Source organism: Clytia hemisphaerica, unplaced genomic scaffold (assembly GCF_902728285.1).
Source record: "Clytia hemisphaerica strain Z4C2 unplaced genomic scaffold, Clytia hemisphaerica genome assembly, whole genome shotgun sequence".
Lineage (NCBI taxonomy): Eukaryota > Metazoa > Cnidaria > Hydrozoa > Leptothecata > Clytiidae > Clytia > Clytia hemisphaerica.
In genome coordinates, this window is record NW_027103744.1 from 1,141,216 (window position 1) to 1,168,728 (window position 27,513).

General features: G+C 34.4%; 4 protein-coding genes across 4 annotated transcripts; 2 read left to right on the top strand and 2 right to left on the bottom strand.

The window, feature by feature from the left end:
- Nucleotides 1-315: 315 nt before the first annotated feature.
- On the bottom strand, nt 316-6,105 carry LOC136805370 (uncharacterized). Its single transcript, XM_067061956.1, has 4 exons — nt 5,953-6,105; nt 5,029-5,276; nt 2,070-2,190; nt 316-1,737 (listed from the first exon to the last, which is right to left on the bottom strand). Exons 1-4 carry the CDS (start codon nt 6,047-6,049, stop codon nt 1,325-1,327), a joined length of 879 nt encoding a protein of 292 aa, XP_066918057.1. The 5' UTR covers nt 6,050-6,105; the 3' UTR covers nt 316-1,324.
- A 3,726-nt stretch (nt 6,106-9,831) lies between these two features.
- On the bottom strand, nt 9,832-11,533 carry LOC136805343 (ficolin-2-like). The gene is made up of 2 exons (XM_067061935.1): nt 10,813-11,533; nt 9,832-10,660 (listed from the first exon to the last, which is right to left on the bottom strand). The coding sequence occupies exons 1-2, from the start codon at nt 11,207-11,209 to the stop codon at nt 10,518-10,520; spliced, it is 540 nt and encodes a 179-aa protein (XP_066918036.1). The 5' UTR covers nt 11,210-11,533; the 3' UTR covers nt 9,832-10,517.
- A 9,442-nt stretch (nt 11,534-20,975) lies between these two features.
- LOC136805341 (uncharacterized) lies at nt 20,976-25,425 on the top strand. Its single transcript, XM_067061933.1, has 10 exons — nt 20,976-21,046; nt 22,173-22,397; nt 22,609-22,944; nt 23,257-23,405; nt 23,546-23,660; nt 23,845-24,096; nt 24,275-24,372; nt 24,503-24,770; nt 24,991-25,076; nt 25,364-25,425. The coding sequence occupies exons 2-9, from the start codon at nt 22,187-22,189 to the stop codon at nt 25,071-25,073; spliced, it is 1,512 nt and encodes a 503-aa protein (XP_066918034.1). The 5' UTR covers nt 20,976-21,046; nt 22,173-22,186; the 3' UTR covers nt 25,074-25,076; nt 25,364-25,425.
- Nucleotides 25,367-27,188, top strand: LOC136805342 (uncharacterized). The gene is made up of 5 exons (XM_067061934.1): nt 25,367-25,575; nt 25,683-25,770; nt 25,895-25,954; nt 26,068-26,133; nt 26,351-27,188. Exons 1-5 carry the CDS (start codon nt 25,486-25,488, stop codon nt 26,725-26,727), a joined length of 681 nt encoding a protein of 226 aa, XP_066918035.1. The 5' UTR covers nt 25,367-25,485; the 3' UTR covers nt 26,728-27,188.
- Nucleotides 27,189-27,513: the final 325 nt, after the last annotated feature.

Consider the following 27,513-nt stretch of genomic DNA (forward strand, 5'->3'; position numbering starts at 1 on the left):
TTTAGCAAAAATAGGGAAAACTCGCTAAACGCTAAAATTAGTCTCGCTAAAATTTCTACGATTAAAGTAGTAGAGCTAAAATCATGGTCAAAATAATTTTTTGATTTCTTGGTATTTCGTCCATTTTCTTTTTTAATAGAATATTTCGATTTGGAAGGGGTTTGGCTTCCAGGCTGTCTTATCAGCAGTCCAACGGGAACAATTTTTAGCTTTTGGATTGGACTTAACCCTTCGAGCATCTTGAAGGGGGTTGGTAGAACGAGATTTTTTTATAACTTTTGAAATATTGAAATATATTTGGAAAATGCTTTTGCTTACTGGCTTGAAATTTTGACAAATAACAGGTATCGATAATACAATCTTGTAGCCAAAATTTCAGCAGAAACGAACGAGTGGTTATGCTGAAAGTTTCGGGTAAAATGCGGGCCGGTCTGTAAAATGCAAACCGCTCACGTGACTAAATTGAAATTTCGCACAATGTCTTAGATGGTCAATGTATATCCACCTGTGAAGATTTCAACTGAAAAACTCATCAAGTGGTTTCGGTGTTCCAGCAAGTGGTCAATGTGTATTATACAGACCGGTCAGCAAAATACCAAATACTCGTGGGAACGAATTATTTCTGATATTGGTCTCTTTTATTTATACAAGCCGATCTTTTTATATCTACCACTGGTTTCAAGGTCAGCACTTGTTAATCTTGAGATTTTAAGGGGGCCTCTAGGTCCCCAAGATGATTCTCATAGTAAACAAATAGAAATATGCTCGAAGGGTTAAGATTGATGCTACGCCGGAAGTTGCAGGGAATCTCCCTTTATTTCATATAATGAAATACTTAGACATAGTAAGATGAGTGGAATTTAAAATTCTACGATGCTTGGCATTTCATTATTAGCAAAATAAATCATAAAAATTCATTTCCCTACAACCCATTTTCAATCTTGAACCCTGAAACGAAAAAAACCGTCACCCGAACTAATCCGTCATGCAGTAAGTCTCAGCATTGAGCAGAGGGGTCCAGGGTGGAAAAACTTGATTTTATTCAATTAAATACCAGGATTGGGCTCTTCCGGGTGGAGGATAACATTTTTGGAAATTTACCCTCCGGACATTGTGAATTTTGACCCCCCAGACAACGGATCTCATCTCCCGGAGCTTGTCCGGTTATCAGTCGACCCCCGCGGAACATTTAAAATTACCCCTAATCAGAGCAAGTTTGCGCCTAAAACAAGGCAAACTTTGCAGATTTTTCACAATATCCAATATATCCTCCACCCCCATGTACAAAAAATTTTTCTGGAAGAGCCCGTTGTAGTCGTTGTACTCAATAAACTATAACCTCACATACATTTAAAATTCGTGGTTCGCTTGTCTCCTCTAGATATAGCTCGACACCTTTAGCAACCTCCGAACAAGGTATTTCAATAACAAATTTTTCCCCATTAGTAATGTGACCACAGAATCTTCGATTATCAGTTGGGTTTTGGTCGTAAACGAAAATATCTGTGTTGGAGAGGCGAGCGCGGACGCCAGCGTTACTGTGATCTCTATTGTGAATGATGATCATTCTGATTATGTACCAGTCTCCTAGATCAATTCTTAGCCAAGCGGTGGGCATGTTGAGTGCAGAGTGAGTGGATATACAGCCCTCGCCAAAATTACCGTCAGTCGCCCGCCACGCTACATTCTCATAATTCAATTCCGAGGACATCACTGTGTTTTTATGCAATGCAATATCTGTAGAATGAAATGTTTTTTACCAGTTAATTAGCAATATTAAAGTATATTTTCGAAAATTATCTTTCCAACGAGTTTTAATGACAAAAGTAAAGTGTACGGATTTTCATTTCTTTTGGAACAGATTAAACTAAAACTAAACAGAAACAATCTAGAAACATTTTCCAAACTAAATTTATACAGCCAGCCATCATAAAATAAAATTTAGTGCTTGTTCATTTTTTCTACTTCACTGCTTTGTATCTTCATTTTTGAAATTGGTTTCAAAAGAATTGTTATATGGTATATTATCCGTGTAAAGATGATCTTTTTTTAACGAGCAAAAATCTTACTTTTATTGATGCAATTTTCATCAAAACCCTCCGGACAAACACAATCGAAAGTTCCATCTTCATAATTCGGGATACATTTTTTGTTTGGATTTATACACGTCTCTTTCCATTCACAATCGTGCTGAAGTGAAAATATGTGAAAGATTGCAATGCATACACGTTTTATTTATAAGAACATCCAAAGTTTTTTAAGCTTTCGGATGTTCTTAACTTTTTGAGTTTCAAGCCTAAAAATCTTCTTAAGGGCTCTGACCATAGTGAATTTTTCATAATTGCCGTGTTTAAAATGTGTTTTCTGACTGATGTAACCAACAAAACTATGACATGTTATACATTTTATGTTAGACAAACTATTCCTGAATCTGAAAATTCAAAAATTGCATTGAAAAAATTTGATGAAGAAGAAAATTAAGACTTTTGCGAGGAAGAGTATTTCAACTTTGAAGAGCTTAGTTTCGGCGAAGAAAAAACATTTTGAAAAAATTTTCGCAGTAGATGGTGTATCTTTTACCGAACAATAAAAAATTTTGCGGAAAATTTTTGTAAATGCTTCTTTGTCTCGAAATCTTCAAAATAGTGCTTTTTCATCAATTTTTCATCTGGATTTTGCTTAAAAAACAGTCATAACTTTTGACACATCTTTTTAGAAAAATTTTCCGCAAAATTTAAAATAGTTCAATTCTTGGCGGACAGTTTGAAAAAAAGGTTAATTACCCATTACAACTTAGCACTTTTTATAAAAGAAGGTGATGCAACATATTATTAACGTCTTTTTAAAGTTCATAACGTCATTTTTGCAATTAAGTTATTTAATTACTCTTAAGGGGTTTGATTAAAAAGCAATTTATAAAGGCAATTCTTTATTAAAAGTGTTAAAGAATCTAAAACATAACTTTTTTGTTCAGATACTAAAATCTATTTTCTGACTATGGTCAGAGCCCTTAAGGCGAGACCAATTTAATTTGTTGTTCTACAGGCCCGACCGACCCTATTTTTGCTAAAATCAAAAAATAATAATATCGAATTTCCACTACAATATATTTTACACACTAGTTATTTGTAAGAATTAAACTTGAATAAAGCTGAAAACTAATTCAAGAAATTTAAAAATCATAAAAAGCATTCTATACACTAAAATTTTATTATGATCTTCATCGAAGATAAAAAACAAAGTGAATTTTTGATCCTTTTTGGAAAACATTTTCGGTACTTTACCAACCCTGACAAATGAAAAATTTATTCTTATTTTACCGACCGACCGACCGACCCATATTTTTCTAACGATCTGTCCGTAGAACAACAAATTAAATTGGTCTCGCCTAACATGTTCTTATTTTCACCATTTTGTGAGCATTTTTGTCCATTTTCTTAGAAATCGAGTGTTTTAGAGTCCGCAAAGCTTTAAAATGTTCTTAGCTTGCTCTTAAGATTTTGGCCTTCAAAGCATTATGTTCTTATATACCGAGAATGCCACAAAAAGGTTCTCTCTTTAAAACTAATTTTCTAAAAATCTAAAAGTAACTTTTTTATTTAATCGAGCATAACTTTTGGTCTAATGAATTTAAGTTTATCTCTCTTCTTTCCAATAAAATAGGAATAATTATCTTAAAATTTTTAGATTTCTAGAAAATTAGTTATGAAGAGAGAAACTTTTTTATGGTGCACCCGGTAGTTTGTTTTTATAAAAAAGTTGTATATGTTGAAATCCCATAGATACAAATTAGGGGTTGAGAATGGCGGGTATGTTTCGACCGGGTTTTTGGCTGATTTATTTCGACTTTATGATGTTTTGTAATCCTTAGAGTAACATGAGAAGGTTAAAAAAAGTAAAAAACCGACCCTTAAAGTTTGCACATTACCAAGCAACTATTTCCGTCTAAGTACCTTCCCAAGGAAAGAAAGACATGGTTCAATATAATGTAAGATTTTTGTAAAAGATCCTCTTAATTGGGCAAAAAGAATGTAAAGAAGGGAGTCGTTTTTTCGATATTTCTATAAGGCGTGACCAAAAATAACGAAATGATGTCTAAATTTAGCCACACGATTTTAAGCCAATTTTGATAAAAGAATTAGCGTAACAGAGACTAAATTTCTAAAAGGTTTACTTTGTCTGATTGAATCGCAGACCTCTACAAAACCCCCAGGTAGTATAAACCATATATTATAAGGAGACTAATCAGTTAGTAGATGCCAGCAGCCTAAGATTTACCTTGATTCGGGGTTGGGGAAATTTTCCTGAAAATTAGAGATTTACTCTCGGGTACCTGCTAATAGCCGGGGGGTTTGGAATAAGCAGGGGGGTTGGAAAAAATCTCAAAACTTAGTAAGCGGGGGAGGGGGTTAAAATAAAAATGTCCTGGCTGGATATTTTTAACTAGGAGCCTAATACAGCAGAATTAGGGCAAAAGAGGGAACTTTCAAAAAAGATTTCCCAAAACTCAATGAGCAAGTTGGAATAAGAATGTCCTGGGTGGAAAATTTTCAAAAAATTAGGTACCCGAGAGTACTAGCCGAAAAATATGTGGTATTTTGTCGATTGTTTTTACACGCTTTTGTATCCATTCGAGTTTATGAAAGTGGTAATTAAATATGATTTATGATATACTTTAGGCCTACAAACTTTCGCGAGCAGAAACTTTTGCGATTTTTGCGAATTTTGGCCCTTATTTTCGCGAAAGTAAATGTCTTTGAAAATTTTTAACAGGGCAACTCGCAAAAGTTTATGCTCGCGAAAAATTCTCACAAAAAAGTCTATAAAACCTCAAAATCGTAATAAATATAAAATTTTCGGCATATTATTATCCTGTTACTGCCTTTTTGAAGTCGAATAGCAGCCGTCTTTAACGGATTTAAGTATTTTCCACTTTTAAGGCAATTTCTATTCTAAAATTTTCATTTATATCCACCGAAAGTTTCTGCTCGCGAAAGTTCGTACGCCTAAAGTAGCTAAATTTACTACCTCAATAGCATAATGAGTCGATGTCTCCATACGAACAAATTTTGATGAGCTCCGAAATCGATCAGTCTCCAGGAGCTGGCACTCAATGTCACCATTGTCTGTTTGATTGACATTTATACTGAAACAATTATCCACATTGATGCAATTCGTGATACAGTCTTGGTAAGAGTTCGTTTTTGTTGTGTTTGTAGAATTCATGTTCAGGATGAAACCTTCGTGTGCTACCATCTTTGCGTAACCATAGGTGACTGAAATGGGATTTCAAACACACAGTCAACTCTCTCTCTAATCCGAAATTTCGTAGTTCGAATTTTTCTGCAATTCGAACTAAAAAATCGGCTCCTTTAGCTAGAAAATGCTATAAAGTACTCAATGTAATTCGAACTTTTCTCTAATTTGAAAATATTATTTTTCTTTTGGAAATCGAATGAGAGAGAGTCGACTGTAAGTCTTTTTTGAAATAATAATTGCAATGGGCTTTTCCAGCAAAAATTTCGAATATGGGGGGGGGGGGTGGAGGATATAACATTTTTTGGAAATTTACTCCCCGGACATTGTGACTTTTGACCCCGGGCCGGACAAGCATCAGTTGACCCCATGGACAATTGAGATTACCCTCAAACAGAGCAAAATTACCCACAAACAATGCAAGTTTACCCCCTGACAAGGCAAATTTTGTAGATTTTTCACTACCCCCCGGACACTTTATCCTCCGGACATTTCCTGGAAGAGCCCAATAATAACCGTGATGATAGAGTGCTCCACCATACATCAAGGTAATACAAATTATCATTTAAAAAAATATTATCTTGAAGAATCTTTCTTTATTGACCTGAGATCGGCTGAAATTTTATTTTAATTGAAAATAATGTAGGCAAAAATAAAGACTGTGTAGTCGAAATTCAAAAAAATGTATCATCATACCTTTGTCTGCACCCATAGCTTGACCCACTCTTCTTATTTGACATTTGCATAATTTGATGGAGAAGAAACTTCCCAAAAATAAAATTCCCTTCCACATTTCTTCCGATTAAATTCTATCAAAAGATATATCAAAGTATAAGGACACTTATTTACCTTTTTAACAATATTCTCAGCACGCAAAAAAGCTATCAACGTTGTTGGAAAGATACTTCCTGAAGAAGAATTATCTAATAGATTTTTGAAAACTTGAAAAAAAACATAAAATTAACTTAAAGTGAAAAATGAAAAAAGAAAAATTATCAAGGTGAAAAAAATGAATGTTATGTTATTTCAATGTTTGTTTTTATTTATTTCCTTACTTTCTTCCAATTTAATATTGATGCAATAAACCGCAATACCTTATCAACGATCTTCTTCTGAATTCGATGGATTCAATATGTGTAGAAACAAATTTTTCTATTTAGAAATTTGTTGATTGATTGAAATATCGGTTACATAATTTTGTGGCCTTTTCATACTCTTTCAACCGGTTGCATAATTAAACTCCGGTTAAGGAGTTTCTTGAAATCAGTGTTTTTCATTTGTAATTGCGCGTAAATCCGATCAATCGTGATAGTCGGGTTCGATTTCCCGATCTTTCCGGTTTGGTTTCCCGATTTAGTTTGCGTTTACGCTCGCTAGGATATACTCTTTTAAATTTTATGCTAGATATATTAAGAAAGGCTGACCCATGACAATTACTGGAGTTTGCAGCCGTCATTACGGCTGTTTTATTTTAACCTAAAATTATATCGTCAATGTTTTCAGCTCTAAAGGAAAGTATTATTAAAACAAATGATCTGAGGAATAAGCTACTCTCGGGTACCTATAGCCGGGGGGGGGCGTTAATTAATTTTTCGAAAATTTTCCACTTTTATCCCCCCCCCCCCCGCTTATTGATTTTTGGGAAATTTTTTTTTGAAAGTTCCCTCTTTTGCCCTAATTCGGTTGTATTAGCCTCCTTTTCGAAAGTTTTCCACCCAGGACATTTTATTCCACCCCCCCCCACTTATTAAATTTTTAGATTCTTTCCAAACCCACCGCTTATTCCAAACCCCCCGCTTATTCCAAACCCCCTGACTATTAGGTACCCGAGAGTATCTCCAATTTGTAAGGACCGCGCTCGTTAGGACTGGGAATGACAACAAAGTTGCGTGATTGTGATTTAAAAAATTTTTGACATTGCGGCACGTAAAAACATTCTTTTTATATATTGACTACAATCAAGGTCGAAATATATTGAGAATTCCGGTTATTTTAACGTTTTTAAAATTTAAAGTTCTGGCGAGAAAGTCTTTAATTTAGTCGAATATTTCAATTTGAGCACTCTCAAATCGATTGTGGTTTCAAAACTTCCTGGGGAATTTCCCTTTTTTCTCAAATATTATGACCTTGATTGTATTTTCCTCAGATAGTTAATTCAAGCACTTTCAGAGGTTAACCGCGCGCTTATCTTTTCACCATAATTTTGCACCATCTTTTTCAGTGCCGTGAAAAGCACATGCCGAAATCATATATCGACCTATACCGACTAGTGTAGCTTAGCTAGACGACTAATTCAGACATAGTAGAAATAAAGCAAAAAGTAATGGAGGGAACAATTTTCGTTTATACAAATACAAACTAAATCCTGTAACAATAATCGCAACATCATGCCTATACTACTGTATTACACGCATTTTAAACGACTCCAGTCTAGTGCCGACCAATCCAGATTCTATTCAGAGCCTAATCAACGAGAAAAGTAACCATGACGACAATCTATGATAAGTTCAAGGTTGATAATTTTTCCCGTTGTTGAAAACACAACTAAAAACGTCTTAAGTCAGAGCCCATAGTGAATTTTTAATATTTGCCACGTACAAAATATAAATTTCTACTTGATGTAGCACACAAAACTGTGACATGTGCCAATTATCCTTGAGTCTGAAAATTTAGGAATCACAATGAAAAAATTTGATGAAGAAGAAAATGAAGACTTTGGCGAAGAAGAGTATTTCAACTTTGAAGAGCTTATTTTCGGCGAAGAAAAAACATTCAGAATTTTTTTTTTGCGGTCGGTGCGGTAGGTGATGTATCTTCTACCGAACTAAAAATATATTTTCGGAAAATTTTTCTAAAAGCTTTTTTGTCTCGAAATCTTGAAAATAGTTCTTTTTGATCAATTTTTTTCATCCCAATTTTTCATAAAAAAAAACAGTCATAACTTTTGATGCGGGATTTGATTAAAAAGCAATTTATAAAAGCAATTCTTTGTTAAAAGTCTAGAACCTAAAACGTAACTTTTATGCCCCTTTTATGTTCAAATACTAAAATCAATTTTTCGACTATGGTCTGAGCCGTTAAAAAGAGTCAGTGATAGACAATCATAACATGAAGCAACGACTTAATAAAATAGATAGACCAAGAACTTCATATTGTTTTCTATTCATTTTGTATTCTTTCATCTTGCCGTCTTTCCACCGTCCGCGTAAGTCATATTACAAAGAAATTAGACTTTTTACAAGCATCTCTAAATGGTGTAAAATCAATTATATCGAATTTCTACTGACCATAAGTATAATTTTCGATTTTTTTTGCTTACGTCTGATCGCATTTTTAATCATCTTTCTCACAAGATATTTTTCAATATTTTTCGACAACACTGTTGCGCTTTTCAGCGCATTTTTTTTAAGAACATAAACATTTTTGAAAGACTCTAACTAAGAAAATAAACGTGCGTTCATGGTGCGTTCTTAAGATAGAAAACACAAACACTATCCAAATACAAATTTTATAATTTTAACAATGTTTACTGATTTTTAGGCCTAAATGTTTGACTTGAAATTAAGAACATATTCACAAAATTTAGGTCATGTGATCAATATCAACCAATAGCTAATCTTAAAAAAATACTTTTGCACGCGGAATGACATTTTAATGATGCAAAAAATCATTAATTTTTTTATCATTCTTACGCGGATCATTTCAATAGGATACTGGTCTATCTATTTTATTAGGTCGTTGCATGAAGACCCCCCCCCCCCAGCGGTTTGCGTGAATGCGTGAATGGGCATTTTCGGTTGGATGAATGCGTGAAAATTGAAAAAAAATGCGTGAATGCGTAAATTGAAAAATCTTGCGTGAACGTGAAAATCCACTTTTTGATTGCGTGAATGCGTGAATCTGGGCTATTTAGTGCGTGAATATGTGAATTTTCCCTTTTTTCCACCAATTATGGGTATTTTTCGCGATTTTCTAATGTTTCCCCGATTTTTCCCGAAAATTTTCCGATTTTTTGAAAAATCGGATTATTGCGTGAAACTCGAGGAAAATTTACGTGAATGCGTGAATTTCGAAAAAAAATGCGTGATTGCGTGAATTGAGGGTCCGCTGGGGGGGGGCTCATGAAGTCTCTCTATTATTTCTATTCAATTAAAGTAATTACCATAATTAGTAGTTTAGTAAATACTGTTATACATTTGGGAATCATATAATTTTCTTTTGAAAGAAACTCATTTAATTTACACTTGGAGGTTTCTGGGGAATTCGTAAATAGTAAACTGCATACTGATACAGTCTGCTAGACATTAATATGGCAATATTTGCTCTTCATCTTTGATTCTTTCTACAGTGATTAGATTGACATTGACAATGCATAAAATGTAAAATTTCTATTATTGGTCTTAGAGGTTGATTTGTTCTTTGAAAACGCAACCTCTGATACTCAGGGTACTTTTTCCGGCTAGAATTTATTTACTCAAAAGCGATCTTGGCATAGAAGTCTATTCTGCTCGACATTTTTAAAGATTTTATCAATTTCTATTTGAAAAAGTGGCGTCATAATAGCAAAGATCGAAATTAAATGCTAAAAGTTTTATTTCAGAGAAATAAGAAATATGAAAATTACAATACTGTAAAACAAATGACGAAGTTGATAATACAATTAAAGAAAATTCAAAATAACAAGTTTAAGTCCAAAGTTAGTAAACCTTTTTACAATGATATAATGGTCAATAAAAGCTTAGCCTATAATACTCGACTCGCATGTCTTTCATAAACATTGAACCCTGCTTGTTCAATACTTAATATAACTTAGGGCAAGTCCGAGTCCACAAAAATCAGTAAACATTTTCTTTTACACCAGAGCCCGGGGTGGGGAGACACTGACCTTGACGGTCACCGGGGACGTGCCGCTGGAGTTTGAAAAGTAGACAAAGTAGACCATGCCAGATATGAATTTTTGGTAAATTTGGGGCCCTGTCAGTACGACAAATCGAGGCAAAAATGACTGAAACTAGTCGAAAAATTGAAAGATTTTCTAATCACCACTCTAGAAATTGTGCAAAATAACCAAAAGTCGACCTTGTCAGATAGAAATCTTGAAACTTAGTAAATTTGGAACCCTGTCAAATATATACAGAACCTAAAAAGTGACCCTGGCCAGCGGCATACGTCCCCGTACCCAATTTTGCCTAGGCGCCCTCCCCCCGACCGACACTAGAGAAGTTTATAATATGTATACTAGTAGACTGCCTCTCTGACATTTAATCTTTTCTTCTGATTTTCATTTCGACAAAGCTAGGAACTGTTTTGTCATTCCATCGCCATACAATGCCACCAGTGTGAGGTTTTTTCAAGTCATAAACACCCGTCAACAGGGTAACATGACAAGTGTTGAACCACCAACCTGGAACGAAGTATAAAGTTTAGTTAGATATTATACAGATATATAAGCACTAAGCAAAAAATCGTGCTTTATCAAGAAAATTTACACTTAATTTCTTCAAAACTTTCTTAACAAAATTTCCCAATAATAATGATATTGAAAACAAAACAAACCTGAATTTCCATATATTTGTGAGCAGCTTCTACTGTTCCTGTCATTATCGGAGTCGTAGGTTGAGAATTTCATGTTGTTATGGTAATGACCGAAGCTGTTGGGGACCGATACATTACCACTCGCTGAAGTGCTAATCCTCAAAATGTACTTGTACGCCTCACTACCAATTTCGAAAGATTCGTATAATGCGAAAACAGGTTTTCCTTTAACCAACATATTAATCAAAAGTTGGGATTTCTTAGGAGCAACTTGTGGTTTAGTTAAATCATAGATGTTTTGATTTCCGAAACCAGAATTCACCTTGTAGTCGACCAAAACCAACTTTGTAGTCGTGCCAGTTTCGAGCAAAATCAACAGAGCCGTCCATTCGCCGTAAAATGGTTGTCCAGCCACCATCCATAGTCTCCTGGTCACAAAAAGTTGTCAATTTGTTGAAACGTGAGCTCGGCAGTGTGTATAACCCACTTTTGGAGTATCCAGATTTTAAGAACGATTTACAGTCTTCCATTGGTGTAACATCTCTGCAATCACAATACTTGCTCTTTTTTAATGGCTTGCATGGAACGCACGGGTCAGAAATGGTTTCCAAGAGATTCTTGACGAAATTATCCCATGTTGTTGCAGACACGGCCCAAAGATTGAAGGCTATAACAATAACAAGGAATTTAGCTTTGAGACCCATTTTTTTTATTGTAACCACGTCGAAGTTCAGCGTGCACTAAGTTTGGTTTGTTGAAAAAGCCTCTTTTAAAGAGAATCAAAGTTGTCAAAACTGTAAGATTGAGTGTCAGCAAATCAAAGTTATAATACGAATTTAGAATTTTTGAATAACATTCTTTTAGTATATTCATTAAATGTCTTACGGATGCAAGAAGGTATTTAATAAGACAAGGTTATTTCTTATCTCTACTTTCCACTGCTTTCCAAGAATATTAATATAAGATTTTATCTTTATCTTTCAGTACTCCTTATTCATTCTTAAACTTCCTTCTTCCAGGGAAGTTTCCCTAAGGAGGTATTTTAAGGACTGTGCAGTTTGTCTTACTTGATTATTTGCCTTTTTAAGGCTTGGGGACACGAAGAGTTTTTTTCGCGTTGGTGCAATGCAACATGCTCCATCCCCCCGGGAGGGGGGGCACTCATATGATCTGGCCTACGTCATGTGCCGCACTTAAGGGTGGGGTTTTTCAGCATCCCAAAATGCACTGTAAGGGTGTGTTTCTGTGAGATTGCACTGCAAGGGTCGAATTTTAAAACAAATTCAAAATAATTGATAAAAAGAAAGCTTTTTACTTCTCGTTTGTTTGAAAAAGTTGATAATTACAGCTGACAAGAATAATTTTCTCAGTTTTTCTTTGAAGCAGGAAATTTCTTAAGCTTCTTTTTCACGCAGATTTACAGCTGAAAAATATAGTGCACTATAAGGGTTGGGTAAATCATGAGAAAATGCACTGGAAGAGTACCTTTTCAGCCATATTGAACTGCACTGTAAGGGTACGATTTTGAAAAGCAGATTTTGCGCGGCACATACCGTCGTTTCGAAAATGTTGCATTGCACAAACGCGAAAAAAAACTTCCCGTGTCCTCAAGCCTTTAGCCGCTTCACTCCTGTGAAAACTGTACATTTCTACGACCTAACGTTTGACCTAAGCTGTCTTTGACCTCATTTTATGTCTCTCAATTATTCGAATAACCAAAATTTTAGAAAAAATAGTAAAAGATTAGAATTAAAAGAAAAGTGGAAGAACAATAAACAGCAGTCACAACAACGACCTAAAGCACTCATTTTTTCAAAGACTCTAAACAATAATCTCTAGGCAAAATAATAATTTTATCCTTACATTCACCAAAATAAAAAAAGTTTTGCATTACCAAGGTTAATTTTCTGGCCAAGTTTTTATATTATTTGGGATTTTTTGCTGCCAATTAGATTTTCTGAACTCTTCTTTTACAACACAGTACGCAAAGCTTTTGATTTTTAGAATTTCGAGCTTGAAGATCCAGACCATTTTCACGAGCTTGTGATTGATTAGCTATATAGCTTTGCATGTTGCATTGTTACAAATATCCTTTGCCGTTTAAATAGCATTTGTGGTGAATCTAACAGCGATCAAAGTTCTTCCGCCTCAGACGGATTTCCGTCTCACAGAAATTTTTGTCAAAGTTTTCCGTCTCGTTTTCCGTCTCAGTTCGAAATGGTCATTTAGCAAGAAATGGTGATTTTATTCTCTAGAATAATTCCATCAAAGTTTTAAAAATTGGATTTCAAGCAGGTTTTGTATATATCGCATATACCTTGTATATACATAGTAGGACGTTCATGTATTTTTATTTTTCAACCTATTTTAGATACTGTTTACCAAATTATCTCTATCAATAAATTTTACGTTTCACAGAAAAAAAACTGCTTTGACCACTGTCAACGAAATACTCAGAACTTTTTCATACACGACACAAAAATCGAAAGTAGGAAGTGTAAGTAGGGGAAAATAAAAAATGCAAACACTGTTTAAAAAAGACTTAAACGAAATGATGATTATAATAAAATTTGATAGATAAGACAGAATACGATACATTTAGATAGCGCTTTTATAAAGGACAAAAGACTTAAGGAATGTTGATAGCAGAATTTTTATGATTGTCGTTGGTGTAACCATAGAGGTATAAAGAAAAACAGGAGTTGAATGTGTCGGTAATTGGTCGTTAAAGTCTTTTGATTTCTTTTATAAAATGTATCAAAATAAATTCTAAGCTCGCCCGATGAAATAAGACTTTTTAGTAGAACTCAAGTTTGCTATGAACATTCTAATAACCAGTATTGAAGATTCTCGCCTTTTAATATACGAAAATTAGATAAAAATTCGTCCACGAAGCAAGTTTATGTTCGATTTCGCTATCCGTTCAATTTTGTTTTGAAAAGATATTTTCTCAAGCCAGAAATTGAAAAGTTCTTTATAAGCACACACGATTTCAGACTCAATGTGTAGACATAAAGTCGCTGGAGAATTTTGGAGGAAAGTATCAAGCAATAGAGTTCACCTTAAGGAAAACATTGATCGAAAAATCTTATCATTTGATGAAGGATTGCCAAGTTTACAGGCCTTTTTTTAGTCCAAATATTTTCTTACACTGATGTCAGAAACAATGAATCTCGTCTCATCTAATTTCTAAAGCTTAAATGAGCCAATAGGATTTCACCTATGGATAAAAGAGCTCATTAAAAATGCACGATATATGAGATTATGAGCATGCATACATCGTAACTTTTTTAATCGTAGGGCGAGCTTGGTTACAATAGCTTACTTCTCCTGTTTCTTTATACCTCCATGGTGTAACATACTCCATTAGCATCACGCCAACGTAATTGAAATTTCTCCTGTCGCCCTCTACATTTGGGGGATGGGGATTTTAAATATTGCAATTTTTGGAAAAAAGTCACCCCCATACTTTATAATGACCCCACCCCCCATTTTATGGCCTTTATGCTACGAAGTACCAAAATGGCCCTAAACCTTCATTTTCCTAGGGATTCTTAGCAAAATTAGGTCAATATCACTTAATTATGACCTCCATATTTTGTTGATTATTATCTGGAGTACCCACCCCCTTGCTTATTCCACGCTCCCCTACAATTAAGTACACAAGATCACTTTGTCACTATATTTGTTGGCAGAATTAACTACTGTGGACTCTCGCTGATTCAAACTTTTTCAATATATTTGAATCACTCTTGATATCCTGCCATGGGAAAATCCTAGTTAAACACTCTTTATAATTCGAATCTCTCTGTAATTCGAACAAACTAGAGACCCACGGCACGTGCCGACCTTTAGAGTAGGTTTTTCAAGACCCTCGAAATGCACTGTAAGGGTGCACTACAAGGGTCTTCCTTTTAGCTGGATACACTGTAAGGGTGTATTTAGGGACTGCTGAATTGCAAGTTTGATAGTAAAATCTGAAGTATCTGTATAGTTTTGACTCTCACCCATTTGGAGTTTTTTGCACATTATTCCAACATCTCTGGCTCATTTTCAGCAAAAGAAGATATGAAATCAAACTACACTGTAGGGTCAGAAAAGTTCGGCAAAATGCACTGTAAGGGTAACTTTTCACTACTCAAGAGCTGCTCTGTAAGGGTCTGATTTTGAAAGCCATTTTTTTGGCGGCACATGCCGTCGTTTAGAAATCGAGTGCCCCCGGGCTTATTTCACGAAAAAAAGAAAGAAAAAAAAGACATATCATTTAAGATTTTTTTAAGCGCTGGTAAGTTATTTGTTGAAAATTGTATAAATTTGTGATTTTGCGATTTCTCCCTCAACACAATTTTTCTATTGTCAGTATATTCGCCTTGACATACCTAGGGGAACACTATTTTTTTAAGAAATACCGAGCCTGAACTACAACAAGGTGATGGCGCTTGATTCTGAAAAGGTTATTATGGTTGAGAAACAATATAACGAGTAAAAATTGTTGGTCACATCCACTTCAATAAGATCACATGTTAATTTATTGTTTTTGATACAGTTATTGCGACAGGATACTTTACGCGAAATATTCTTGGCAAAATAGAAAACATCAAACTGTGAATGAAATAATGTTTGTGGCATTTTTAAGCCTGTTAAAAGCCTAATAAGTCAAAAAACAAAAGTTTCAAGCCAATCCAAGAAGCGTTCTTCCCACTAAAAGCCATTTTTCATGTGAAAATGTACGTCTTGATTCGCAAAAGTTTATTCTCGCGAAACTAATTTTCTCGTCCAATTCACCTAACGTAACAGCACGACAGGTAAAATGTTTCATGCAACGACACCGGTGTTGTTTCTATTGAACCTTACTCAGGAACTACTCTTTTCTTTCGACAGCAAAATATATTAAGAACTCTCTTTCTGTTCTTTTTCGTCCGGAAAACATAAAAGATAGGATTAACACAACTTGGATTCACCGTAGCAATTAAAACACCAAGGAAGAATGCAAAGTCTCTTTGCTTAGGATCATCAGCAGTTGATATGGCGCTGCCCACTATAATTAAGATTATAACAACAAACACGAAATGTGTCAACAACAAGGTTAAAACGTTTTTGATCAACCTCCGTTCTCGATTCTTCGTTTGTTTGATGGTTGAGTTAGAGACTTCAGAATTGGAAGGATTACTGCTCTGATATTTAGAAGTACTGAATGATGCCAAAATCTTTGTTGATCTTCTCTCCTGGCGGTAGACCAAAGTATAACTTATGATCAGAACAAGAAGAGTTCCTACAACATGCAACATTATTGTGATCCCGAACAGGGTTGGATAGAAGAACGATGTGGAATAAATGATTCCTTCCAATACCCAGCACATCAAAATCAACTTTGTAATTTTCCCTTTTTCCATCCAAGAATCATGTTTGTTCGGTAAAGTAATCTTGATGACACGTTCAAGTGAAAGCAAACTAAGATTCAATAAAGATATGGACAGTAGAACTCCTGATATATAACGAATGACCGATGCTTGAATAGGTCTCCCGATAACAAACTGAATTGCTGATAATGGCTGATATACCAAACTGACCAAAAGATCAGAAATAGCAAGAGATAAAATGAAGATATTATGATCTTCAATGGATGAAAATGACACAGTTTCTTTGTAAAGGCACCATATAGCGATAAGGTTGGCTGATCCTCCAACGAATGTCAACACAAAATGACCAATAGAAATGATAAAAATATTCATTGTGCCCCTGCTGGCACACAACGTCGTTTCAACGTTAATCCAACGTTATATGGACGTTACGGACGTCAGATGGCCGTCAAAACAACGTTGTGTGTCAGCTGGGGCCCTTTCTTTGATGTCTCCTTGCCTTGTATAAATGTATGAAGGAGAATCGATAGCTTGATGAATCCCGGATTGTTCTCTCCTTCTTATCAAACTGTCCGGAAATATTGAGACCAGTGTTTTGAAATGTATTCCGCAACCGAGTCGATACGATAACGATTTACTTGAGCTTTTATGAAGCTATCAAACCAACTCAAGTTATGTTCAGTGTTTGAAAACAAATACAATATTGGTCTGTTTTAGAACAAGAAAGAAGCAATCTAATGTCATTAAACAGCTATATTTCCCGAAGCTCCAGGTCAAAGTAATTTAGCCTTCTCTTTGATGAAGCAAAAAAAAAGCTGGTTCAAACTACAGAGCTTTGTCAGTTTAAAAAAAATGTTGTATAATATAGTGTTATTTGGAAATACGGCGGAGAGTGCTCGGGTAAATTAATGCGTGTCCAAAATTTCCCGTAATTTTCCGGAGGCACTTCCACCCCCTTAAACATATAACATTATACATCAAAAGAAGCACATTTTGGAATAGAATTTGAAAATCACTGTTACTTAAATTTATTTATCAAATATTACCAAATTATATTACTTTTTCTAATTTTCCGGGGGTTTGCATCGATACAATTTCGACGATTTATTTAAGTATAAGGCCAAAACATTTAAGTAACAGTGCTTTCCAAATGCGTTACGTTGGTACAAATTCATCCAGAAACTTTTTTCCCCAAAAATCGGGTGGCTAATGGGTCCGCCTCGCGATTTGCGGTTTATGACGTAATGTTTCTATATTTGGATGTCGAAACGCGCTTTCCCGTACTTTTACACTTACCCCCGGATTTCAAGACTACTTCGTCTGCCGTGTGATTAAGATGCGATGAAAGGCGCCAATACGAGAAAATTTGTGTTTTGAGATTGAAATGGAAGGTGATTGAAATGTCCAAACTGGCTGACTGAGCTCCAGCTATCATAAAGTTCTCAACAGAGATGTATTGGTTCAGATATTTGATAAAAGTGTTTGTGATATTGTGATTGTTGTAAGAATTTACTTTAAAACAGATAGATAAACCCAGACACCACCACCCAAAGGCTAAATAAAATAAGAAGGGGGGGTGGGGGCGGTGGGGAGGGTAAGATCAGACTAAATATATCAACCCTAGAGAGACTATTTTTGACCATTTAATTTTTGATAACCTTTACAAAAAATACGCAAAGCGAGGTAACGTTAATGAGAGACTCAAAAACTGTTTTTGCCTGTGTTTCTTTTTTTATAATAGAGGATGTTTTTTTAAGCTTTTCTTAAGGCCCGGGAGAGTTATTCTTATAATTATTGATATATCCACTGAAACACTGTTTGCCTCTTGCTGCGATGACGTAACTCGCGCAGCAATTAACTCACTGTCTATTGGATGACCATTTTGAGCGTTTTGGCGGCGTTACCGCCCATTCAATTAATTCAAATATGTATAAATAGACAGTTCTAATTGGGCATATTTTGACGAACAATTTATTTTAGATGAAGATATAGATAACATGGCTACTGTTTTTCATTGCAAATATCTGAAAGCAACTCTCTTCAGAATCAGCCAAAAATACCATGCCCAAGAAAAACAAAAAAAGTACAATGAATTCTCATCGCAGTTTGCGCATATCACCATGGACTATCAAAAATTTATTACATATTACAATCGATTTGTATTAAATACTAATAAAAAGAAACTACAAAAAGGAGTAAGAGAAGCATGGATTGATATGTTCTCTTTGGAGAAATGGAATGCTTTGGATGATGGCCATAAACGTTTACACACTGTCCGTGAATGTCAGCCATGTAAATTTATTATCTTTGATCCTTCGCCCAGACTTCCTGTGCCTTCAATTTCTTTGGATTCAACATGCTCAACACCATCTCAGTCATTTCATTCTTCACCTTCAACACCTCATCCCACACCTTCCTCAAATCTACAAATGCCAAAGACGCCAACAACACCATTTTCGTCATTAAAGATTGATATCCCCATTCATTCTACTCCTTCTGTAAAACATCAAAAACAAGCTGCGTCGACTGTTTTGACCAAACTGAATGAAGAATTCCATTGTTTATATGGGAAAAAATTTACTGATGTTGTTTGTAAAGTTCCAGAGGCAAAACTGCAAGCAAAACCAACAGAGGCTGAGAGGAAAAAAAGAGATAGAAAGATCCGAAGAGATGTTAGAGATGAGCTTCAGAATGTTTTATATTCGCGAGATTCTCAAGTTCTCTTTGGAACACGTCAAACAGCATCTCAATATCATGAATTCCATATGTGACTAACGGACATTTCCACTGTTTAGCAGGCTAGAAGTCAAGCTTGAAAATAGGAATAAAACTTCTTTTGGTGTGGTAACTATCAGTGGGGGTCAAAGTTTCAAGAACCATATAAAACTTTTTCTCTTGACTTTCACTTGGTCAGAAATTGCAATTAATAGGCCAGTGACTAACGGACACAAAAATTAACATCTAAAATGGGACACTTTTACAAACAGCTGTAAAGTGCTGTTTCTAAAGCTACAGGTTGGGTTTTTTGCTTAAATTCACTAGAGGAAAGGTTGAATTTTATGTTTCAAAATTAATTTTGAAAAAAAAATGTCAAAGTAAGAAAATATGACAAAAATTGGGCAAAAAATGCTGTGACTAACGGACATTTAAAAACGTGACTAACGGACAAAACGGTTTTTTAATGATTCTGACGAGGCAATCCAACCATTCCTATGTTTGGTGCTTTTGGGGTGAAATGTTATATCAATAGAATGACAAAAGCCTAAAAGAATAGAAGAATTCTCATTTTTCTCTGTGTGGTACCATTCCTGTCAAGTTCATAGATCTCGAAAATTTGAAAATTTTGAAATATAAAGATCTGTTGAGTTTTTATGGGTGATTTTTGCACTGCATTGTTTCTTTGTTGAATCAGGACAAAGACAGACAAATTGGGTAAGGGTATTTTATTTATTTACTTTGGAAAAGGATTATTCTCCCTATCATGACAACTAGTCCGTTAGTCACGAAAATGTAAAATGCACACACAAAGAAAGGATTGACTATTTAACATATATCTATGGGTGAAATGGGTAAATATAGTCAAAATAGCTTTAATAAGAACAAAATACATGTTTTTTTAAGCGAGTGCCGTCTATTATATTCTCCGAACTCTGAATTTTAAATCTATTTCGTGACTAACGGACAATTGCCATGTTTACTAACAGAAAACAACTTTTAGTGGAAAAATACTTCATTTTTGGTAAGTTTAGCCTCAATTTGTTTGCAATAAGGTGTTAGAAACCAAGCATTTTGAAAAAGTGATCTTATGAAAATTTCATCTCAGGTAGGATGATTTTCGTGACTAACGGACACTTCTTGATGAGCCTCTTGTGAGCTACCCACTCCACCTTTAGGGCTAAAATTTTGCACTTATTTTATGGTCATAGTACTTCTGTTTTTAAGACAAAAATAAAAGAAACATGCAGCTTCCCTTGGCTTTCATTGGAACTTTTCTTCTTATCAATGTGACTAACGGACAGTCGGGTAGGCATGCATAACAGCCAGAAAAAAACAAATAGGAGTTAAGCAAAGCAGATTTTGATTATTGATATGTTTTCTATAATGGTTGTCAGTACTCTATCACAGATTTGTGTACTGATACAATCATATTTGGATGAAAAAAGTTTCTGGCAAAGTTCTTGGTTTTTTCAAGCAATTTTGTATTTTTTTGTATTAAAGGCTTCACCCCAGCACAGAAGCGTGAAAAATTGACTTTAAAGAAAGATTTTCTGGATTCTCACACTTCAACATATATATATTCAAGAGAAAATGAAAATTTATTTTATTTCTGAATTTGAAATTTTGACCTAGATGTTAATTTTCTCATGGAATTCATGATATGAATCGCAAAGAAAGGCAATGTTTATGGAATCTCCTGCAGATGCTAAAGCAAGAACAGAGAAGCGTAATCTAGTTTTCATTTCTGTGAACCTTGTGTTTTTCTAAGGCTAAACTAACATGTATAATTATTGGAAAAACTCCATAGTTTTAAAAATTACAACATGATTAGGAAAATAATGCAATTTTTTAATTTTAGCGAGAGCTTATGTTAGCAAAATGACAAATTTTTCAAAATACTAAATATAACCCCAATTTTTGTCTAGAACAAAAAAAGAACCAATTCGTATTTTGAAAAATTTGCCAATATTGCTTCCATTAAGGTATGACATATAATATGACTTGTGTATTATAAGCAATAAAATAAATAGTAAACTTTCTATTCTAATTCCTAGGTAAACTAGACGAAGAATCAGGAAAATGCAAGAAAAAAGAGAAGCTCAAAAAACCTTGATCAACTTGACTTTGATAAAGCTGGCTTGTTGAATCATGTCAACAGTTTACCAAAAGGATCAAAGGTTTGAAACAGAGGCTTGATAATTTAAATTGAGTACATTTCTTCATGTGAATGTCTGATATCACAATTAGCTTTAATTAATCAACACTTCCATTCAGGAGCTTGTACAAATACCCAAAATGATGTTACTAGACCGGCTGTATGAAATCAAGTATCAAATAATGCATTTAATTAATTAAAATGAATACTGTTTGTGGTTTCTTCCTAAAAGGATTTTCATTTAAAATCAATTTAGTCTTAGAAGTAACTGCTTCACGTTTTATGTGTTTATACTCAATAAACAACAGAAACCTGTCTTGAAATTCAACATATGCTTCAGGTTATAATGTTACCGGCCACCGATTTCACTACCAGTGAGTGAAACAGCCCTGAAGCGGAAAGGGTAGTGGGGTTAAATAGTTATAACACCTGGCTATTCCACTAAAGGTAACGACCACAATAGTTCATCATATTGTTAAAATATACTTTTGATATGATGACTATTGTTTAACAAACATCAATAGTTAGATGGACAAAATTTTGAGAGCTTCTATTATAGCTCTTTTATAGTCCACTTTCTAACAGTTTAAACTATTTGCAATGAATTTCAATGTTTCAGTGAATTTTTTTTGAAACTTTCATGTTTTCTTTTTCCTTGTAAATGACACAAACGTGAATTTTATAGACTGAAATATACAGTGATTCCTGATTTGTTAGAGTTTGTTATTTTATTACTTTTATAGCTTTGCTTATCAACAGTTGGAAAACCTTTTGGTATCCCAGAGAGTCCTCAGGCTAACATGGTTGTCAGAGAGTTTTTAGAGGCAGAGAAAGTCGATATTAGTTTATTTAAAAACAACTATATAAATAAAGACAGAGTGAGAAGGTGTAAATTGAAAAAGCAAGGTGAGTTTTTTGATATACCATTTTCAATCAGGATTCAATTTAGACAATTGCCCAGAATTATTGACTTATATAGTGTTTATTACAAAATTTAGAAAAATAATTAAGTGGATGGACCTTTTTTATAGTTTTTGTGGATAGAAAAGTTGGTGTCTCTATTAATAACAATAATAACTTACCCCCCTAAGTTTTCAATACTGATGAGAATTGGGTAAAAAATGTTATGTTTTGTCTTGTTTTTATAGGTGTGTCTCTGCCGATGCCAAGACCATATAAGTATTTAAAGGAAGAACTTCTGAAGAAAATCAACAGGGGAGAAATTCTAATCGGTGAATTGATTGAACCAAAATGTTACATCAGGATAAAGTTTAAAAAGGGGAAAATTATTAAGGAAAAGGTTGAAATTCGTGGACGCAAACTTCCACTGGAGGAAATTCGAAGGAGAATGTTTGAGGAACACAAATCTATGGGTAAATAGTTAACCCCTCTCTTTAGTCAGGTCAACATACATATTCCTGTTAAGCGCACTTACAATGTGTAGAGGCTGCTGATTCATTTTTTGTCACGAAATAGCCTTAAGCTTTATGATTGACTTTAAGCATTTTCGGTTGAGATTGAAGGTAAAAAATAATTATTTTCCACAGCTATATATACGGAATTTACAACTTCGTTATTGTTCAGGCATCTTGAGACCAATGGCTGAATATGATCGTTTTCTTCTAACGTGGGGTGACCACACTTCGATGTTGAGTTCCGGTTATTTCCTGTATACCGTCAAGGTCATATATTCAGATGATATTTTTTACACTGACAAGGAGATGCGTGAACTGTTTGGAAAGTCCATTAATGTGCAAAGTAAAGTGGAACAACCCGAAATTTTCATCGTTGGCCAATGCAAAGACAATACAGAAGAAAAGTTGACTTATGTTAAGTCACGTTTGGATGGTATGGAGGAAATGGCTGAGCCTTTCAAAGTCGGAGATGCTTTAGTGAAAGACGTTATGAGGTTTTTTATTGGTAAAGAAATTTAATAGGTCTTATAATAGTATCAAAAAAAGCTGCGGCTGGAATGATAACATCTGAATTTATGTCGTATTTGATGTCTATGCTGTAAACATTCCAGCCGCGGCTTTCTTATACTAAGGTCTTGATAATTCCTCTGAACTTCTCTACTCTTGGATACCTGATCCACTGTGCCTATATAATGAAATCTGGTTTTCTCTAGCCTTGTCCATCTATAATTTATTTTAAACATTAGAGGTTTTATCAAACGTTATTGTCATTCAATATTTCGACTTTGTCTAATGGGTGTAAATTATTATATTTAAGGTGACCATCCCGAACTCCAATTTGAATCTGGAAACTCACAAGGTGGCAATTATCCGTGTGTGTGTGGCTGTCATTCGGGCAAGTTCGGAAACACCGCGTATGCTTTCAAAAACAACTTTGTAAAATCCCTTGATGAAAGAAGAACAAAAGTAAGTTTTTTTCCCGTCATGCTGTGTAGTATCTTTGTGCCCTCCCCCCCCCCACTGTAGAAGAAATAATAACAAACAATTAACAGTCAGTAAATCAAAGTCCATTTGTTTGTTTAACAATAACATTCTCTATTTTGTAGCTCATAGAAGGTCCTGCTGGTAGGCAAAAAAATGCTATCAATCCATATGGGAAGTTGAAAGTGAAAGAATTGGAAAAAGAAATTTTCGCGCGGGATCTTGTCAAAAAAGTCAAAGGTATGAAAGATAAGTTTAATTTTTGAAGCCTAGAAATTTTGACACTTGGTTCTTGGATTCATAGTCTTTTTTGCTACCCCTTGACAATAAATCGTCCATACCCTCTCCTTCGTAAATTTTTTCTGAGAGCCCATTTTATTTTAACACGGAAGACTTCAATATTATCTTTTTTTTTATACTATAGGTAAATGGTTGAAAGATGAGCTAGATGATGTGCTGAAAATGGATTTGGCTGGTTTGTGCCGTATCCCTGCTGTTTGCTTCCTCAATCCATCGCTTTCCCTAGAACGTATCAATCTCAAACACTATGAAATTTCTCTAATCGAGCCTTTGCACGATATTAAGGGACACATAAAGAACATGTGGGAACTTCTACCAAAGCATCTCAGTAAAGATATGGAAATCTTTTTTCAAAATGAGCTTATATCCATTCTAGGTAAAAATAATTTTTTATTTACTTTTCAACTTCCTCTTCGTGCTTCAATATCACAAATTTTCGAATGATTTGCTTTTTTTGTAAAATGATTTTGTTATTGATTTTGGAATTGCTAAGTTCCGTTTTTCTGAGTTTAAATAATGTCTAATTTAAAAAGACTTTTTGCACTTCCATCTAGGTGAAAAAGACACATATCGAGGCAGTGACTACAGACTGTCCGCTCTCTTCATGTGCTGGGTTATGGAGAACCATTCAAGCTGTCCTCGTGAAATCAAGGTAAACGTAAAGTGAGGTTGATACTGATATTTTTTATTTTCAAACTTTCAACTGTTGATAACTGTAGATGAGAGTCGACTTTTTTACATTTTGGACGCTGTTACTTACAATTTCATTATTTTGTCTCTAGGAGCTGCTCTATACACTCACAGAAATTAGTCGCCTTGCGTATCTCCCAGCCCAGAAGCGTTCACCAAGATTTATTCTACGCGCATACAATATCACCTACAAGCATACACTTCTCTGTAAACAGATATTCGGAAGCAGGCCATCGCTAAACAAATTTTATGGAACGTACTATCATTCGCTAAGCGTCCATCTTCCTGAAGTATTTCGTATCATTGCTCCCTCGTCCCTCTTCTCCGAGAGTGAAGAACGCTTGTTTAGCCAAATACGAGGTATCTTAAAAGCCACGTCTGATCGTAAGAAAGAATCAATCCGGGATGTTGGTTTGATAAGGCATGATTTCATTTTATTCATTTGCAAATTCCAATTTTTGTTTATCAATAATTCAAGGATTTTGATTAGTGTTGGATATTCTGCGAAACGTTCACGCTATGTTTTTGTGACATTTGATTACCTTTAAATTAATGCGGTTAATCTCCCTTCTTCCAACAGATATCAATCTGAAAAGATTTTTCAGAAGATTTATGGTTGTCGCGATACCACGGACTCAAGAGTTCAAGTATATCAACAGTTGATAGGTATGTTCTTTATTATTGCTCCTCTTTGTCGCATTTAACAGACACACGTGTAGACTCACGGCTGGGGCTGCTTGGCATTTTATCTCAATTTCTGACTTTCTATGACCCGGCCCCTAATATTATACCATGAAACAGCACGTTGCATCACTTTTTCCTAAAAACTTAAAAAAATAGATGGCAAATTCTGGATTTTTCTATTCGGGTGTTCCGATAGAAAAAGTGTCATAATATTGAGTTAGCGATCAAGAACATAACTTAAAAAGATACTTGTAATTTATTGATTTTAGACAAACACGAAAACTCAACATTCCATCTTGGTGAAACGGACGACTCGTGGTCAGAGCATCTGAATAGAATTGTCGACTACATTCTGCCTCAGAATGATCCTTGGTGGGTCAAGAAATGTAATATGATCGAATTTTTTGATGGCGATGACCAGCCAGAGGAGAGATCAGAAGGGCCTCGAATGTTTGACTTCAAATCAACAAGTGTTGCAGAGGTTCGTCTTTAATGTACTTTAATGTACTGTCGTTCTTTAGAATCACCCCCCCCCAAGACAATTCATAGTCAGACCCGCATATATTCATTTTATATTTTCATTTTTAGGTACAACACCAATTGAAAGAGACGCTCAAAAGAAATTGGCAATATATTAGTAAAGACCTGGCAAGCGAACCTTTAATTGACGATGAAGGTCAGAATCTTTTTTTAATTTATCTGTTTTCTGAACAATCATCTGACTTCAAAGGGGATACAATAAACCAAATAGATGTTTATAATATTGTATCTGAAACGATTGAATTTACATTTCCTTACAGAAAATGACGACGAGAGACCAGTTTTAGAAGAGGAATGTCTAGATGACGAAACCGTATTAGGTAATTCGTGGAATTTCATCTGATTCATTGTGTTTTAAAGATGTTTTTAAAGAGATTATGCACACGCCTGTGGCAATTTCGAATTAATATCAGCCGCTAAATATCTTTCTTAGAACTTCAAATACCTGACGAACTTGATGACAATGCTGATTCTGGAAAAAAACTTACACCAAATAGTGGTAAGTCTCACTTAGAATGTTACAACGTTTATAAGCATACTGATACCTGGATTTGGTCGTGGGCTTGCTATTTTTGCACTCAATTTGGTGACAAAAAAATCTACAGAAAAAAACAATCTATTTTTTCGGAAAGATAAGCACATCACAAGCATAATTTCAGCTTGATATCAATTTATAGCTAAGCATAACTATAAAAAAAACATGTATATCTTTTCAGAACGACAAACTCGATCAGCTACAAATGGCGATCTATCCCATCTGTTCAAATCTAAACCTGGAAAAAGTCTATACAAAGTTTTTGGTGTTACTGACGAGGTCAAGAATTTCGACAAACACCATATCCTTTTCAAGGACTACCGCTATGAGAAGGACGGTGAAATATGCAGAAACATAATTTCAAATTTAGCTTCTCGATTACAGTCCGCATACGAAGATGCAAAAAAATCTTTTTCGTCTTGGCAAGAGGCCTTTGTCATGAAGCATTTGCAAGAGCCATTCGCCAACGATATGGACGAAGAGACATTAAAAATTTACAATATAATGGTTAATGCAAAGTCATTGCTAAAGCATTTCAAAAAAAATAATTTACTTTAAATATTTTGTTCTAATTTTTCAACTTAAATGAAGATCCTACGGTAGAATCATCTATTTTAATTAAACCTACATTTTTATATTGTATTTTATCTGTGTTCCTAATGTTAAGTTCTAGGTCAATTGTTATTGTTTTCAAAGATAATTTAATTTTTGCAGAATTTATTTTCACGAATCGGCCTATTTATTCAACAAATTTCTTTCATTTCCCTAGGGTTTTTTGGCAAAAATCTTGGTAAATGTCATTATTTATTATAATATATTTCTTTATTTAATTTAATTCGATGTATAGTATTTTTATTCAAATATTATTTATCAAATTTATCAAATATTTTGGACCTTTTTATGAGCTAGGAAAATCGATAGTTTTTAAATAAAGAAATGTTTCATGAGATCAGATTTAGCCATTATCCCTTGGTGCCGTCCATATAGTACGTAAATTTGATACCCCCTCCCCCCTTGTACGCAGGGAACGATAGAAATGATGTCATTTAAACAATCGATGTACGCTTTTGCTCAACCCCCCTCTCCCCCCTTCAATGCGTACGTACTATATGGATGGCCCCTTGTGTGTTATTTTGTATATTTCAACTATTTATTTTCCATTTTTATAGTTTATGAGTGATTACATTTTCTCGAGAATCATTTACGACTATTGGTGACCAAGATTTCAATATTTCTTCTAAATTTTTTAATAATTAACTATAATTTGTAACTTTTTCAAAACTGCATACCATGTTCAAATGTAAATTTCTAGCTCTATTTCAATTTACTAGAAAATTATTATAC

What these genes read in the sequence shown, in the direction of transcription:
- LOC136805370 (XM_067061956.1), bottom strand. Translation starts at nt 6,049, where the DNA reads ATGTGGAAGGGAATTTTATTTTTGGGAAGTTTCTTCTCCATCAAATTA. An exon ending in CGACTCATTATGCTATTGAG is followed by an intron (nt 2,191 to 5,028) that starts GTAGTAAATTTA and finishes TTTTCACTTCAG; the next exon opens with CACGATTGTGAATGGAAAGA. An exon ending in TGAAAATTGCATCAATAAAA is followed by an intron (nt 1,738 to 2,069) that starts GTAAGATTTTTG and finishes TTCATTCTACAG; the next exon opens with ATATTGCATTGCATAAAAAC.
- LOC136805342 (XM_067061934.1), top strand. Translation starts at nt 25,486, where the DNA reads ATGATCGAATTTTTTGATGGCGATGACCAGCCAGAGGAGAGATCAGAA. An exon ending in AATCAACAAGTGTTGCAGAG is followed by an intron (nt 25,576 to 25,682) that starts GTTCGTCTTTAA and finishes TTTCATTTTTAG; the next exon opens with GTACAACACCAATTGAAAGA. An exon ending in ACCTTTAATTGACGATGAAG is followed by an intron (nt 25,771 to 25,894) that starts GTCAGAATCTTT and finishes ATTTCCTTACAG; the next exon opens with AAAATGACGACGAGAGACCA.
- LOC136805341 (XM_067061933.1), top strand. Translation starts at nt 22,187, where the DNA reads ATGCCAAGACCATATAAGTATTTAAAGGAAGAACTTCTGAAGAAAATC. An exon ending in TGAGGAACACAAATCTATGG is followed by an intron (nt 22,398 to 22,608) that starts GTAAATAGTTAA and finishes GTTATTGTTCAG; the next exon opens with GCATCTTGAGACCAATGGCT. An exon ending in CTTGTTTAGCCAAATACGAG is followed by an intron (nt 24,771 to 24,990) that starts GTATCTTAAAAG and finishes TTCTTCCAACAG; the next exon opens with ATATCAATCTGAAAAGATTT.
- LOC136805343 (XM_067061935.1), bottom strand. Translation starts at nt 11,209, where the DNA reads ATGGTGGCTGGACAACCATTTTACGGCGAATGGACGGCTCTGTTGATT. An exon ending in ACAAATATATGGAAATTCAG is followed by an intron (nt 10,661 to 10,812) that starts GTTTGTTTTGTT and finishes ACTTCGTTCCAG; the next exon opens with GTTGGTGGTTCAACACTTGT.